At 36.9% G+C, this 15,840-nt stretch overlaps 1 protein-coding gene across 4 annotated transcripts in view; it reads left to right on the forward strand.

Moving 5' to 3' along the window:
- The window catches only part of Asb3 (ankyrin repeat and SOCS box containing 3), a 167,198-nt gene that overhangs the window by 74,834 nt on the left and 76,524 nt on the right, over positions 1–15,840 (forward strand). For all 4 annotated transcript variants that reach the window (XM_058573151.1, XM_058573157.1, XM_058573154.1 and 1 more), the window contains one exon: positions 5,177–5,385. In XM_058573151.1, coding sequence (XP_058429134.1) covers positions 5,177–5,385 — 209 coding nt within the window. The remainder of the gene's footprint in view (positions 1–5,176; positions 5,386–15,840) is intronic.

The following is a 15,840-nucleotide window of genomic DNA, read 5'->3' on the forward strand; positions in this document are numbered from 1 at the left end:
CTTTGTAAATCTCCATATTCTTCCTCTAATGCGCCTGTGCAGAGGACTACAATACCCACAATTCTTTTCGGAGATCCGTGGCTCTGAAGTTGGAACTCTGTGTTGAGTCCCGGAGGGAAGGAGAAGAGAAAGGGCAGGCGTGGTGGTTTGTCGGGCTTGTCCAGATAGGAGGACGTGTACCTGCCCAGAGTCAACACATAGAAAGGCATGCTTTCGTGCTTTGAAAATTGATTTCTGCCCATATAACAGCAGCCGGAGTCGCTAAAGCCAGAAATGTAATCCATATTTGACTTTATGAATCTTTAAAAAAAAGTCTGCCCTTTTGCCTTTTAAATGAAAGCAGAAAATTTACAGACGCTTTACACCTGTGAAAAAGCAATGATTTTTTTTTTCCATGCAAGTTGTTTACATATTTAAATTTTACACGAAAGATAACCTTTATCTTTTTAGTCTTTCCTGTAGCAAAATGTGGGGTGTTTATGCACTTTTCTGGGGAGAAATTTTATAGCTTTCATGAGTTTCTTGAAGGGGTTAAGGATACTAAAACATGTTAAAATCTGGTTGTTAGAGTTGTGCTTCCAAAATATTTTTTTTAGGAAGAACACTTTGAACTATCATAGAAGCCTTACCAAATGATTGCTTTCTTCTTGAGGATTTCTAACTATTTAATGGTCTTTAGTTTTTAGTGTTTAATTAGAGAAGAATGCTGAAACACCCAGGTTCAGAAACTATTATTTGTGTTCTTAAGAAGTCAGCAGAAGCTACTAAAGAAAAAGAGTAAGAAGTTTTCTTCGTATTTCTCCAGTCGTAGTTTCATATTGCCTGGAATTGTTCTTTTCCCCATACTCTCCTCTTTTTTTTTTTTTTTTTTTTTGAAAAAATACAAATAGAGAGAGAGAGAGAGAGAGAGAGAAAGAGAAACAAGGGCAGTGACTATCCAAATACTCTCCATGTAGTTTCAATAATTAATTTTTTTTTTGTTTATTCTTATTTATTTATTTGTGGTACTGGGGCTTGTACTTGGGGCATTCTACCTCTGAGCTGTGTCCTCAATTCTTTTATTTTTTTATTTTGAGACAGGCTTTCTCTTAAGTTAAACAGTCTGACATTGAATTCATGATCCTTCTACCTCAGCCTCCCAAGTTCCTGGGATTATAGGTGTGCACCACCACACCCTGCTTATATACTTTTTAAAAATTTAAAACATTTGAAGTAAGTTCTTACATTTTATTGCTAACTACTTCTAAATGCATCTTTTAAAAGTAAAGACTCATTTTCCTGATTCCCACAATGCCATTATCACACCTAAGAAAATTTATAATTAATGGCATCAAATACCAGTATAATATCTAACTTTCCTTAATTATCTCAAAAATATTTTTGGGGGAAGGGGTTCTTTTTTTTTTTCCCTCCAGAAATTCTGAATCCAGTTGAGGTTTTTATTTTTATTTTTTGAACAGTGCTGAGTATCTGACCCAGGACCTTTCACCACCTAGCTACACTCCCAACCTCAGTTGAGGTTTATATATTGCATTTGCTTGACTCTGTACTGTTACCCTGAATAAGGAGGTTTTGAAAAAGGAGGAAATATCTTGTAAATAGTTTACTGACATTTAGCTAGTTAGTATAGGAGTCAAAAGGAATGATCCCGCTGTTATAGCACATGTCTTTTGGCCTCTTCTTTCTTTTAGTAGCTGAAAGAATGCCATGCGCATGGGCTCACATCTGTAATTCCTGCAGGCTGAGGCAGGAGGATCACAAGTTCAAAGCCAGCCTCAGCAATTTAGTGAGGCCCTAAGCAACTTAGTGAAACCCTGTCTCAAAATAAAAAATAAAAAAATGGCTGGGGATGTGGCTTAGTGGTTAAGCATCCCTAGGTTCAATCTCTGGTACAATCAAACAAACAAAAAACAAACCTGAAAGAATTATCTCATTTTTATATATTTTTAAAAGATTATCATCTATTTTTTTTTTTACCTGAAAAATATATTTTACAAAATTATTTTGTAACTGAAAGAAAAGCCAGTAAAATTTGGAAAGGGCACCATACTTATTTTTACTGAAATGTTGGAATTTTTTGTTTGTTTGTTTTTTGTGATACTGGGGATTGAACTACTGAGAATATCTGGCCCTTTTTATTTTGAAATATGGTCTCCTAAATTTTCCAGGTTGGCCTTCAACTTGAAATCCTCCTCTCAGCCTCCCAAGCTGATCCACTGAGATTACAGATGTGTGCCACCACACTTGGCTCCAAATCTGTTTTTAGTGTTTTTTAAATTGTTGTTTGTGTGTGTCTTTATGTATGCGTGTTTTCTACATAAAAAAGTTTTCTTGTATTAAATGAACATTCTTATAAATCGCCATAAAGTGTGTAATTTGTTCTTTTTTTTTTTTGTAAAAATTTATTGTAATTGTCTTGGCTAGATGTTATTATCATAGTTTAAAAATATACCTTGTCTCAAGATCCTCCACAGTTAGCTTTAATAACCCATTTTGTCCCATGGTTCCAGATGTGGAACACCTATAAAAACTTAAGGTAGGGCTTGGTTGTGGCTCACGTGGTCGAGTGCTCACCTAGCACGTGTGAGGTGTGGGTTCAATCCTCAACACCACATAAAATAAAGATATTGTATCCACCTAAAACTAAAAATAAATATTAAAAAAAACAATATAGAAAATTAAAAAAAGGGCTGGGATGTGACTCAGTGGTTAAGCACCCCTGGGTTCAATCCCTGGTACCAAAGAGAAAACAAAACAATAAACCACTTAAGATATATATAATTACATAATATAATATATAATATATAATATAATTATATATAGAATGATATAACAATATAATTATGATAACAATGAAAATTATTATTTTATTTATTCATATATATATCTAGATTATGATTTCCCACTTATTTTTATGCACCTGTGTTAATTTTGTTGAAACATTCATAGAATTGAGAACTTGAGGCTTAATGGGATTTAAGCTACTTTAGTAATCTCATTTTCCTATTGTTCTTTTTTAACTTAATCCTTCCACAGTGAATGAATCATTTCCTTATTCACTGTCCGTTACTTACCCTTGCTTATTCATGTCCACATTTTTTGGTTTTACCTTTCCTTCTGCCTAGGAGTATTCTTTTGTCCATTGTCTTCATTTTCAAATCCTTCATATCCTTTAAGTCACAACTCCTGTTGCTACTGAGCTGAAGCAGATTCTTTTTTGATTTCTGTGGCTCTTTATCTGTATTTCTCTTATGGTACTTTCCATTTCTCTTCTTTCTTTTTTAAAAACAATTCTTTTTAAAAATTTATTTAAAATTTTAAGACAATTACTTATGGCCTCACTAAGTTGCTGAAGTTGACCTCAAACTTTTGATCCTTCTACCTCAGTTCCTGAGTCATTGGGATTAAAGGTACACATTTACCACCATGCCTGGCTGTCCTTTCCACTTATTTTGGTACCAAGGATTGATCCTATGGGAGCTTAACCACTGAACCACATCCCAAGTCCTTTTTATTTATTTATTTATTTATTTTGAGACAGGGTCTCACTAAGTTGTTTAGGGTCTTGCTAAATTGCTGAGACTGGCTTTGAACTTAAGATCCTCCTGCCTTAGCCTCCCGAGCTGCTGGAATTACAGGTGTATGCCACCGTGCCCTGCTCCACATTCTATCTTGAATCATATATATTTATCATTTCTCCTAGGTTGTAAACAACTTGAGATAGAAATTATGTCACTGTCATCTTTATATACTTCTCAGGGCTGATCATCTAGTTGGTGCTTGATATATAACTGGTAGTTGTATAATTAGATGTTCAGTAATAAATGTCTTCACTTATTCCAGTAATGGATCAGTTAATACAATTAGAATAATCCATTGCTAATATTAGCTGTTTAGCCTGCTACAGAATCAACTTCTGCAGTTACAGCTTTGTATTTAAGGTGACCATGGGTTAGTTAAATTTGCTATAGGAAATGTTATGCACTTTCTTTTAACCTCGTTCCTAAAATCTTTTTTTTTCCTGTATAAATTACGTAGAACATGGTTCTTGAAAATTTTCACCTGTGTTGGGCTAGACATGTTGGCATTTCTTGACCACCTCCTAAGATTATTAGAGACTATAAAGTGATATGGTGGCATAGGCCTATAATCCCTCAACATGGGAGGCTAAGATAGGAGGATCACAGGCTCGAAGCTAGCCTGGCAACTTAGACCCTGTCTCAAAATAAAATAAAAAGGGTTGGGGGTGTAACTCAGTGGTAGAGTGCTTGCTTAGCTTAGCCTGTGCAAAGCCATAGTTCAGTACCTTTAAAGCTTTTTTTTTTTTTTTCCCACATAAAAAAAAAGAAAAAATGTTATGGGATTTTTTGAGAAGGACTACCCTTTAGGAAATAACTGTTTCTCTGAGAATCCTGAATTTAAGCCCAACCTGCTTCCTAGTATCACTAAAAAATTATTGTTGTGAGAAAGTCATAAACTGAGCTGTGCTCAACTCTGAATGCAGGGGAACTTGAAGTGACCTTTGAAGGGAGATGATGATGAGGGCAATAATGCTTTAAAGAACTTTCTGTGCTAGTTTATGAAAGAAAGCTCAGCTTTTTGTGGCTGTTCTTTGTTTTTTCAGTGTATTTAGTTAGTGGAACTATTTCATAGAGACTGAGAAACCTGAGTAGGACCAGAAGGGCAGGAAAACTAAAAGGACTGCTTTTCTTTGTTTTTCTCAATAAATGCCCTTCACTTTTTATTTTTTAAGCTGTTTTAGATTTAGCTGTTTCCTATAGAGGAGTATGTATAGAAGCTGGGCATAGCTGGTAATTAAGTAGTCCTATTTGCCTAATAGAGCTTACATTTTGATAAGTAGAGTTATTTAGCTCTCTCAACAGCAGTGCTCCAAAGAGTACATTTTGGTGGGATATGAATAGGAGCAGAAGCCTGCTGGAAAAAGCTACAGATACTTCTGGAGGAAGAAGAAAAGAACACTTAAAAGTTCCTTGGTATTTTAAATACTAACAGTTCAAGGAGTACTGATTTGAGAGACTCCTGATTTAGGCTCTAGCATGACAGTAGATTTCTCTGTGGCCATGTGAAAGGTGCTAGACAGGTCTCCTGTGACCTGCTAATCTCTAAGAGTGCAGTGTTGTTTTATTGACCGTAGTATTTCTACCTTGTTTTGTAGATTGGTCAAAAGAATGGATTTTACAGAAGCTTACTCGGACACGTGCTCTACAGTTGGACTTGCTGCCAGGGAAGGCAATGTTAAAATCTTAAGGAAACTGCTCAAAAAGGGTCATAGCATTGATGTTGCTGATAACAGGGGCTGGATGCCAATTCATGAAGCAGCGTATCACAACTCTGTAGAATGTTTGCGGATGTTAATTCATGCAGGTAAAGTATATTCAAGTTACGGAATACTGCTTCTACATGCTGGATTAATAAAACAAAATGATGGCAATACAGGGTGGTATTTGTTTCCCTTTCTATAATTCTAAAATAACTGCTTATCAAGGTTGATAAGAATACCTATCTTGGATTATGTGAGCATAATGTTCCATCTAGACATCTGTAAATATTGTCCTTTATGTGGCTGTGCTTGTGCCTTGCTTACTTTTATGGACTATGCTAGGTGATATGGCAGAAATTGTCTTTTTTTTTTTTTTCCCCTTTGGTTTGGTACCAGGGATTGAACTCAGGGGCACTTAACCACCTACCCACATATCAGTCCTTTAAAAATTTTTTCTAATATATATGTTTTTAGAGACAGAGTCTCTAAAAAAATATTAATAACAAAGTTGCTTAGTGCCTTGCTAAATTGCTGAGACTGAGTTTGAACTTGTGTTCCTCCTGCCTCAGCTGAGTTCCTGGGATTACAGGCATATGCCACCACACCCGGTTTAGTCTGCTGTTTTAATTTAAGCATTTGGTAGTTGCTAATCACATTTTTTTTCTTCCTTTCCGAACAAAAGGAGTGGTGCAGCTGAATTTGAGGTTGTTTTGTTTGAATTAGTCCTTTTTTTTTTTTTTTTCTCCTTTTAAGAAACACTTTTAGTTCCTTAATTTTGGGAAACTTTCCCATTACTTGGGCTTTGTATTTGCAGAGGATATAGTAGGGCATGAATCATGCTCTGTCTTCATGGTGCTTACATTCCTGTCAAGGGAGATAGATAATAAATACCTAACCACTTAAATAAGAATCTTTTAAAAGGTAAAAGTTCTGTGAAGAAAGTAAAATAGAAGTGAGATAGAGAGTAATGTTGTACTTATCTTTGCAATGCTGTGTTTAGTAACTCCATGTTTGTAGCTTGGGACCATCTATGGTGGGATTCATTCAGATAAGAGAAGTCAGCTGGTGCTGCACACTGGGTTTAAATGTTAAATAGCACATTACTAAGTGAAGGGCATGAACTGAAGAAGAGGTTCTGACACTCAGGAGAAGGTGGATGGGAAGAAAACTAATAGTGATTGTACACTGATTTCTAAGTTACTGTATCAGATGCTTGATTTACATTATTTATCTAGTATATAAATATTGCTGTTAGAGGCCCTATTATACTTATCCTTTTATTTTATGAAAAGACCAAGGCTCACAGAAGTCAACTTGGCAAATGTTACCAGTAAACTAAAGTATTTAATAATAAACGTATTTTATTTGAACCCACTTCTGATGTTAATGCTCTTGTTTTTTCCTACTAGATCATACTTCTAACATTTAATTGAAGAAAACATTTATTGTATTGAGTTAATTTAAGCTGAAGTTGAATGTAATACTCCATGTTTTAATACTTACTAAACTATTTACATTTCTTCCCTGTGTACTTCCAGTCAGGTATAATTACTTAAAATTTAGACTTCTGGGATCCATAGCTTATCAGAACTACCAATCATTACCTTGTGGACAGGAAAGGAGATAATCCTTACTTTTTTTTTCAGTAGTGGTTTTTTTTTCTTTTCTTTTTACTTTTTTTTTTAGAGACTATTTTTTTTTTTTAAATTTTATTCAGTTATTTATTTGCAGTGCTGAGAATCGAACCCAGTGCCTCACACATGCTAGGCAAGTGCTCTACTACTGAGCCACAACTCCAGATCCTACTTGTTCTTTTTTTTTTTTTAATTGTTGGTTGTTCAAAACATTACATAGTTCTTGATATATCATATTTCACACTTTGATTCAAGTGGGTTATGAACTCCCATTTTTACCCCGTATACAGGTTGCAGAATCATATCAGTTACACATCCATTGATTTACATGTTGCCATACTAGTGTCTGTTGTATTCTGCTGCCTTTCCTATCCTCTACTATCCCCCCTCCCCTCCCCTCCCCTCCCCTCTTCTCTCTCTACCCCCTCTACTGTCATTCATTTCTCCCCCTTGTATTATTTTTCCCTGTCCCCTCACTTCCTCTTGTATGTAATTTTGTATAACCCTGAGGGTCTCCTTCCATTTCCATGCAATTTCCCTTCTCTCTCCCTTTCCCTCCCACCTCTCATCCCTGTTTAATGTTAATCTTCTTCTCATGCTCTTTGTCCCTACTCTGTTCTTAGTTACTCTCCTTATATCAAAGAAGACATTTGGCATTTGTTTTTTAGGGATTGGCTAGCTTCACTTAGCATAATCTGCTCTAATGCCATCCATTTCCCTGTAAATTCTATGATTTTGTCATTTTTTAATGCAGAGTAATACTCCATTGTGTATAAATGCCACATTTTTTTTTATCCATTCGTCTATTGAAGGGCATCTAGGTTATTTTATACAAGATGATTGTTTAAAGATAATTAGAAAAAGAGACTTTGTGCTTCAAATATCAAAAGCTTAAGATATGTTTGTAAAACCCTGTTTGAAGTTAACTATAAAGATTTAATTCTCAAATTATCTCTGGTGACAGAGAAAGGCATTGAAAAACCAGCCTCTACCTCAGAGCAAAGCCTGTCTGAGGAAGGGACATCACCTTTGTCCTTGGAAAGACCCACAGAGCACTCCTAGGCACATTCCCACCCTGCTAAGTTGTTTATCTACAAATAACAGGAGAGATCTGCTTGCCAGGTGTCCCTGACTCAGGCTAGGTGGGGATCCATAGCAACCCCCTAGCAGTTGTTATGCTCGAATTCGGGACCCCCGAAGACTACCAGAGACCCAAGATCGATGTAAGCAGCAAAGAGGTGTTTATTGCGAGCTAGCTTGGTCCTCTGCACCCACACACAGCAACCGGTGACGCTGAGAAGCCCTGAGCCCAGGGTTTGCAGCAGTTTTATACATTCTTTGGAGAGGGCAGGGACTTCATATACATCATAGCAAATCATCACACACCTCGGGAAAATCAAATAACAACTCTAAAACATGATTAGCACATTCACTGGTGGGAACAAGTTGGGTAGGGGTGATTGGTCAGTACAAAAGGGGTATTCGTTTGAACTGATTGGTTTGAGCCAAAAGGGGTGTACGTGCTGAACTACATGGTTTCCCAATATGTTATCAACCACCATAAACTACTGGGAGGGTCATCTGGCATCCCAGGTATTTCCCTGACTCATGCTGATTGGTGGCTGCTATGGGTCCCCATCTAGCCTGACTGAGTCAGGGACACCTGGTGCAGCAGATCTCTCCTGTTATTTGTAGATAAACAACTTAGCAGGGTGGGAATGTGCTTAGGAGTGCTCTGTGAGTTTTTCCAAGGACAAAGGCCTTGTCCCTTCCTTGGACAGGCTTTGCTCTGAGATAGAGGCTGGTTTTTCATTGTCACCAATCAGCATGAGACAGGGAAATACCTGGGATGCCAGATGACCCTCCCAGTAGTTTATGGTGGTTGATAACATATTGGGAAACCATGTAGTTTTGCACGAACACCCCTTTTGGCTTAAACCAATGAGTTCAAACGAATCCCCCTCTTGTAGTAACCAATCACCCCTACCCAACTTGTTCCCACCAGTGAATGTGCTAATCATGTTTTAGAGTTGTTATTTGATTTTCCCGTGGTGTGTGATGATTTATTAAGAGATGCTATGGTGTATATAGGGGTCCCTGCCTTCTCCAAAGAATGTATAAAACTGCTGCAAACTCTGGGCCTCTCAGTGTCACCAGTTGCTCGCAATAAACACCTCTTTGCAATAAACACCTCGATCTTGGTCTCTGGTGGTCTTTTGGGGGTCCCGAATTCGAGCATAACAACATGAGTTTGAATGTTCTTTTCTAGCCTAAAAGCTCATTTATAATATAATGTTATATCACTTTCCCACATCAGAATAGTGATGCATATATTACAGATTTTTTTTTCCTTTAGCTACTGAGTGATTTTGGGTATGCTTTCAAATAATGGTGTTTGAATTTGCTGTTCAGGTTCATCTGTATTTTCTTTTAGAAATTTTAAGAAACAATTTTATCATCAATGATTATCCTTTTTCTGAGCTTGATATTTTGGAGGGTAAGGTAGCCAAACATAGTTAGCTAGATGAATAGTTATTATAAATGTTTAAATACAATTTTCTAGCTCTTTTTGTGTTAGAATTGAATATTATGAATTAAACTTAATTTATGTGTATTATATGCACAGGACTAGAGTAAGGCTATGATGAAGATAGGAAGTAGGGTTTGTAGAAGGTAGGAAAGCAGCCATATGAATTACTTTAGGAGATGGTAACAATTTGGGGCTCAGTCTTCAGTGCATTTGGTTGTTTTTTTAACAGCATTCTTAGAGTTGGAACTAATGTCCAGAAATCATAATATTGGGTTACCTGTTTTACCAGCTAGAAAAACTACATTAGAATGAGGCAGAAGGCCTTTTAGTTGCTTTAAAAAATGTTAATTTTAGTTTTAAAATTATTTTAATTATTGTTCTAGATAAGTGCTTTACCACTGAGCCACTCCCTAACAAATACTTTTTATTTAGCAAAAAGTCATCTGCTTGTAGTAACTTTTACTTAACTTCATGTTAAATAAGAAAATATGCTGAAATACAAGGAACAGTTGAGAAACTAATGTGACTCCATTTTAAAAAATAAATAATAACAGCAGCTTCTACCTCAAGGCCTGTCCTAAGGAAGGGGGCGTGACCCTTGTCCTTGGAAAAACCCACAGAGCACTCCTAAGTACATACCCACCCTGCTGAGTTGTTTGTCTGTAAACAACAGGAGAGGTCTGAGGCACTAGGTGTCCCCTGACTCAGTTAGGCTAGGTGAGGTCCCATGGCAACCCCCCTAGCAACCTCTAATCAGGGTAAGACAGGGAAAATACCTGGAATGCCAGATGACCCTCAAGTAGTTTATGGTGGTTGATAACATGTTGGGAAACCATGTAGTTTAGCAGGTACACCCCTTGTGGCCTAAACCAATCAATTCAAACAAACTCCCTTCTTGTACTAGCCAATCACCTCTGCCCAACTTGTTCCCGCCATTGAATGTGCTAATCAATGTTAAGAGTTGTTGTTTGATTTTCCCGAAGTATGGAATGATTTGCTGTGTGATGTTGTGACACATAGAGTATCTCCCCAAAACCTATAAAATCTCACTGAACAAAGAACCAGGACTCACTCCCTGGACCGCTGTGTCGGAATGGTTGTGAGTCCAGGCTCGAGCTTGCAATAAAGACTCTTGTGTGCTTGCATCGGATTAGGCTCCTGGAGGTCTATTGGGGTCCCATGAATCTGGTATAACACAGTAACAGAGCTAGAGATGGTTAATGGAAAGCAGAAAGGGGCATGCGAGATCAGGAACCACGGAAGGAGAATAAGGCACCAAAAAAAGGTTTATTGGGAGGTGTTCCCAGCCGAGATTCACTGGTGGTGGGGCGGGGAAGGGTAGGGGCCCGGAAGACAGGCACAGAGGAGGGTGGGATGGGGGGTTGGGGGGGTTGGCAGGGGAAGGTGAAAACAATGCTAATAAGGGAAACTGGAGGTAGGAGGGCCTAGGCCATCTAAATTGCATCTAAGGACAGCAGGTTGGCCCAGCCAAGTTTAGGGGGATCAAGTTTGTCCTGGGTTCGTCAGGGCTGATTGAGTTGACAGGGCAATTGCATCAGCCTGTAGGAACCTGTGGTGGTTGGTGTCCATTGCCATGTCAGCTTCTGGTTGGCCATTTCAGGTCTCTTCAGTCAGGTGGAAAGTTTCCAATGCAACAGCCGCTGGGAAGGGGGAGGGGGAAGGGAAGAGCCTGCCGACCTAACAGTTAAATAAGATAGTGAAATAGAGTGATTATGGTTGGATGGGTTCTAGTGACTGCCACTGTTTTAGTATGATGTTGGATAGGTCTTTTAATCCCTTAGTTGTTTACTTGTTCAGTTATTAAGTGGGAATACTCCATTGTGAGACATCCATTCCTTCTTGTTTCTCATGTCCGTCATCCAATCCTTGAACAGTAAATTCTTATGTTTATGTGTCTTATATACCTATGAGCATGCGCACACATACACACACACACACACACACACACAATCAAACCATTTCTCACTACTATTAATACGTTGGTCTTAGCCACATCATATTTTCTCCAGAATGTTGCAATAGCATCCTAACAGATCTTCTGTTTCTGCCCTGGCTCTATTCATTCACTATGTCAGAGGGATATGTTTAAAATATATCAGAAGGCCCAAGAACCAGGGAAACCATTGTGAATTTAATAGTCTGAGGCCAAAGGCCAGACAGCAGGGCCAGGATAGGGGCATGGGTGGAAATCCCAGAGTCTAAAGGCTCAGGAACCAGAAACTCTGATGTCCAAGGGCAGAAGATGGTTACTTAAGATAGGGAGGTTAAGAAGAGAGGAAATTTTCCCTCTGCCTTTTAGTCCTATTGGGCTTACAACAGATTGCATGATTCTTGCCTAATTCTGCACTTAGTCTACTGATTCAAATGCTAATCTCTTTTCAAAACATCCTCACAAATACACCCACTAATTGGTATCATTGGCAGAGTGTTATAGCCTAGTCTTGTCACTGCTGCACAGATGGTTGGCATAGGTCCAGCTTAGATGGACCCAACTCTCAAAGTGTAAGTAAGAAAGATATGCTCATCATGTTTGTCTATCAGGGGAGTCTTTAATTCTCCTACCATTTAAAGTTTCAGTAAGTAGATGAGAAATAGAAACCACTTTGTCTTCCAGTGAGAATAAGTAGAGGTTAAAGTATTAGGAAGTTTGATGAGGGCTGGGGTTGTGGCTAAATGGTAGAGTGCTTGCCTAGCATGTGTGAAGCACTGGGTTCAATTTTTATCACCACATATAAATAAATAAAACAAAGGTCCATCAATAACTGAAAAAAGTATGATGAGCCATTTCTTTCAAGAAGTTCTCTTGTCAGGCAAGGATGAAATTGAGAGAGTAGTTGATGGTCTAGCACAAGTTGGGTAAGATGCCTTTGGTAAAATTTACATGTTAATTAAGGGAAGCAGTTTTATCATTGGAACTTCCATACCCAATTTAGATTGGATTCTGAAGACTTTCTTAAAATATTTTGGAGACTTTGTCAAATTGACAATAAGTCTTACAATCCATAATATTGTAATGATTATAGTATTTATTTATTAGTGTCTCACAAAAACTCAGGAAACTAAATATATAATTCTATTGAGCCCCACTGAAGGTTTTGTTTTACTGTTATGGAATCTGAGCTCCAGATAGTTCAAGTAATTTACCGAAAGTGTAGTATAGATTATAACTGGCAGAGCCAGAATTGTAGCCTAAATCTTGTAACTCTTAAGATGTTACCTTTCTGGTTCAGTGTTTTAAAGTTAGCTGAGTATATTTGTTTTTCTATAGGTAAAAATTTTCAAGGTCTCAGGTTAGTAGTAAATTAATTTCAGTATTTCTCATCTTGAGTGAGAAATGCCTATTCTTTACTTCACAGATAATTATATCAGAGGTTTTGTTTCTCTTTCATAGGGTAGGTATGTATATATGTCACTAAGGGTGGCCTGTACTGAAGAGATGGGAATTAGGAGTTGGGGTTGTAGTTCAGTGTCAAGAGTGTTGGTCTAGATGTGTTGAGGCCCTGTTTAATCTCCAACACTGGGTGTGCAGTGGTGGAGGGAAGAGGTGGGGATTAAGCTCTATTTCCTTGATGATGGAACCTCTATATAAATTATTTGGAATCTTCTGTTTGGGAGATTTAGCTCATCTCCTTCTTTCTTCCTTCCATCCGTCTGTCCGTCCATCAATAAAATGTTATTTGTTTCTCAAATTGTTTCAGCCATTAGATGCCCTATCAGATTGAATCCCATGTCCCTTTGACATGGTTTGATTTTTCTTTTTTTTTTTTTTTTGAGCACTTTTTAATTTTCTGAACCTACAGTATGCACTGGCTCATTTTATATATTCCTTGCCCTAGCCCAAGAATCAACCATTCTAAGAGACCTGTTTTTGTTGTCGTTGTTGTTGTTGAATGATATTCAAAACCAAGATCTGTGGACTGGATGTTTTCACTCTTACTGGAGTGTCACTCATTTTGAAAGCCTTTCAGTAGACAGAGTTAGAAAATATATTTATGTATATTTATGTATATACATATATGTGTAGTTAAACATATAATTGTACATATATAACTATGATTGTATAACTATACATAATTGTATCTAGCCATCTATACTTATATTGTTAAATTAAATGGGTTAATCCTGATGTCTAGACCCTAGTATGACATTCTAGGTTCATTTTAGCCTTTGCTTAAGAAGCTGGGCTTCAGATTCATAAGCCATTTATTTATTTATTTATTCCATTTTAGTATGCACGTACATAGTGGTTTCAGAATTGCTGAATTTCTACATCTACAGGAAACATCTTTATCAAATAGAGAGAGTATAGTGTTTATGTGTAGCTCCTTTTGTCTTTAGTTTTACAGTTTTTAATCATAACATTATTTCTCAAAATTATGTGGGCCAGCATCTTTTTTCTACCTCCTCAGAATACAATTAAATTTTTATGTTACAATGTGCATTCTATCTTAGTGATACTAGGGTTGGGAATTCTTGACCCAATGACAATAGAAATGAAATCTGGCCAAAGAACATGAACACAAAGGCAGTATGTTGGGGGAGGGGCTTCACCTTGAGGAGAAAGGGAACAGCTCTGATAGATGAAAATCAGGCGGGGCCCCAAATAAAAGTGGGTAAGTGGTTCATGGTTGTGCACATCTGTAACTCCAGCAGTTCAGGAGCCTGAGGCAGGAGGACCCCAAGTTCAAGATCTGCCTTGGCAGCTTAGCAAGAATCTAAGCAACTTGTTAGTAAGGCTCTGCCTCAAAATAAAAGATAAAAAGGACTGGGGATATTGTTCAGTGGTAACATGGATATAGTTCCTGGGTTCAGTCCCCAAAACCAAGGGTTGGGTATGTCTTGCCTTTTATTGAGTTGTTGAGGTAAGGCGGGGAAATATCTTTGGAGGTGTTCTGGTCTCTGTGGTCAATTTGATTAGAATATGAGGGTGGGGAAAGGTATGTTACATAAACTGTTGAAAGAGTGGAGAGAGGCAGGGAAAGATTTCAGTGGGTAACAAGTTTGGATTAAAGTCCTAGAGCCTATATACCCATTTGTCCCAGACTGTCTCCCTAGGATTTCCCCTTCCACCTACCTCCAGATTGATTAAAAAAAAAAAAAAATTCTGCCTGCTGTAAATTAGTGTACTCTTTTGTCTTAATACATAGTACTTAAATGGTTGAGATTAAATTCTCTTTTTCCCCTAATGGAAGAGAATATGTATTCTTCTTTCTCTAACAGGGACTCCTTTAAAGTTGGTTTACAGGTTTAACTTTCCAATTGTCATCCTTTTTAGTCTGCTTTTCTTCTATTTTTTTTTTTTTAATTAATTGTCATGTTGGGGATTGAATCCTGGGCCTCTTGCCTGCTAGGCAGACACTCTACTACTGAGCTACTTCTCAAAACCCTCTTCTATTTATTTCTTCTCTACTCCTGTCTGCATTATTTTACTGTTTTTAACTTGAAGACATGATTTAATGCATAAATCCAGGCTACCCTACAATGCTTGTCTTGTTTGTTTTTCTGAATTCTTTGTTATTATTACCTGTCCTACTCCACACTCAAACATCTGGAATCATTTTACCAAGTATAAAACCAACAAACAGTTCAAAACCAACAAATAGTTCTACTGGCATTTTAATTATAATTATATTAAATGTATGAATTATTTTGGGAAGAATTGGTGTCTTCATAATATTGAAGTTTCCCACTTAAGAACTCAACGTATATCAATTATTTATATACATATCTATGTGTTCCTAGTTGTTCATATCATTTGTATTCACAAAACTATAAGGTGTTTTGACAAAAAAATCTTAATTGTATTCCACATGTAATACATTAAATACTAATATCTAATTGATCTAAATAAACTCATCTTAATAAATACCAATTTCTGACTAATCTCTGAAACACTTTTTCTGTGATAAGGCACTTTAAAATATGACTATTCTGCTTGCCATTTAGTATTCTGTAAAGTCTGAGATTGTTTTCTTTAAATACTTATAGCTTGCTTTTGAACTTTATAGCTTGGTCTGCCTATTTTATCAGTGAGTTATAATTACAAGAAATGCTTAAAATAGATGACTGTTTTAGGATCATTAGTTTCTATTCTGGTATTTCAGGAAAATATTTTAGAAGTTTTTTTGTTTGTTTTATTACCACTCTCAGAAATGCCTTCACCATTCAGCCTCCACCATAGAGTCCATTCTTCTGATATGGGCTTAGAATTTTATTGTTTTGGTAAGTAAGTCACCTCTCAGTATTATCTTTTGCTGTATTTAAAATTTTTTAATGTAGATATTATTTATATAATTTGAATGTTACTTGAACTTTTAGTTTTTCATTACAAATGCACTCCTTAAATTGACTCAGAAGTTTCTCTTAAACATATG

The sequence above is a fragment of the Marmota monax genome, unplaced genomic scaffold (genome assembly GCF_021218885.2).
Source record: "Marmota monax isolate L192 unplaced genomic scaffold, Marmota_monax_Labrador192_F-V1.1 WCK01_AAM20220418_F8-fsc00015, whole genome shotgun sequence".
In the NCBI taxonomy this organism is placed as follows: Eukaryota; Metazoa; Chordata; class Mammalia; order Rodentia; family Sciuridae; genus Marmota; species Marmota monax.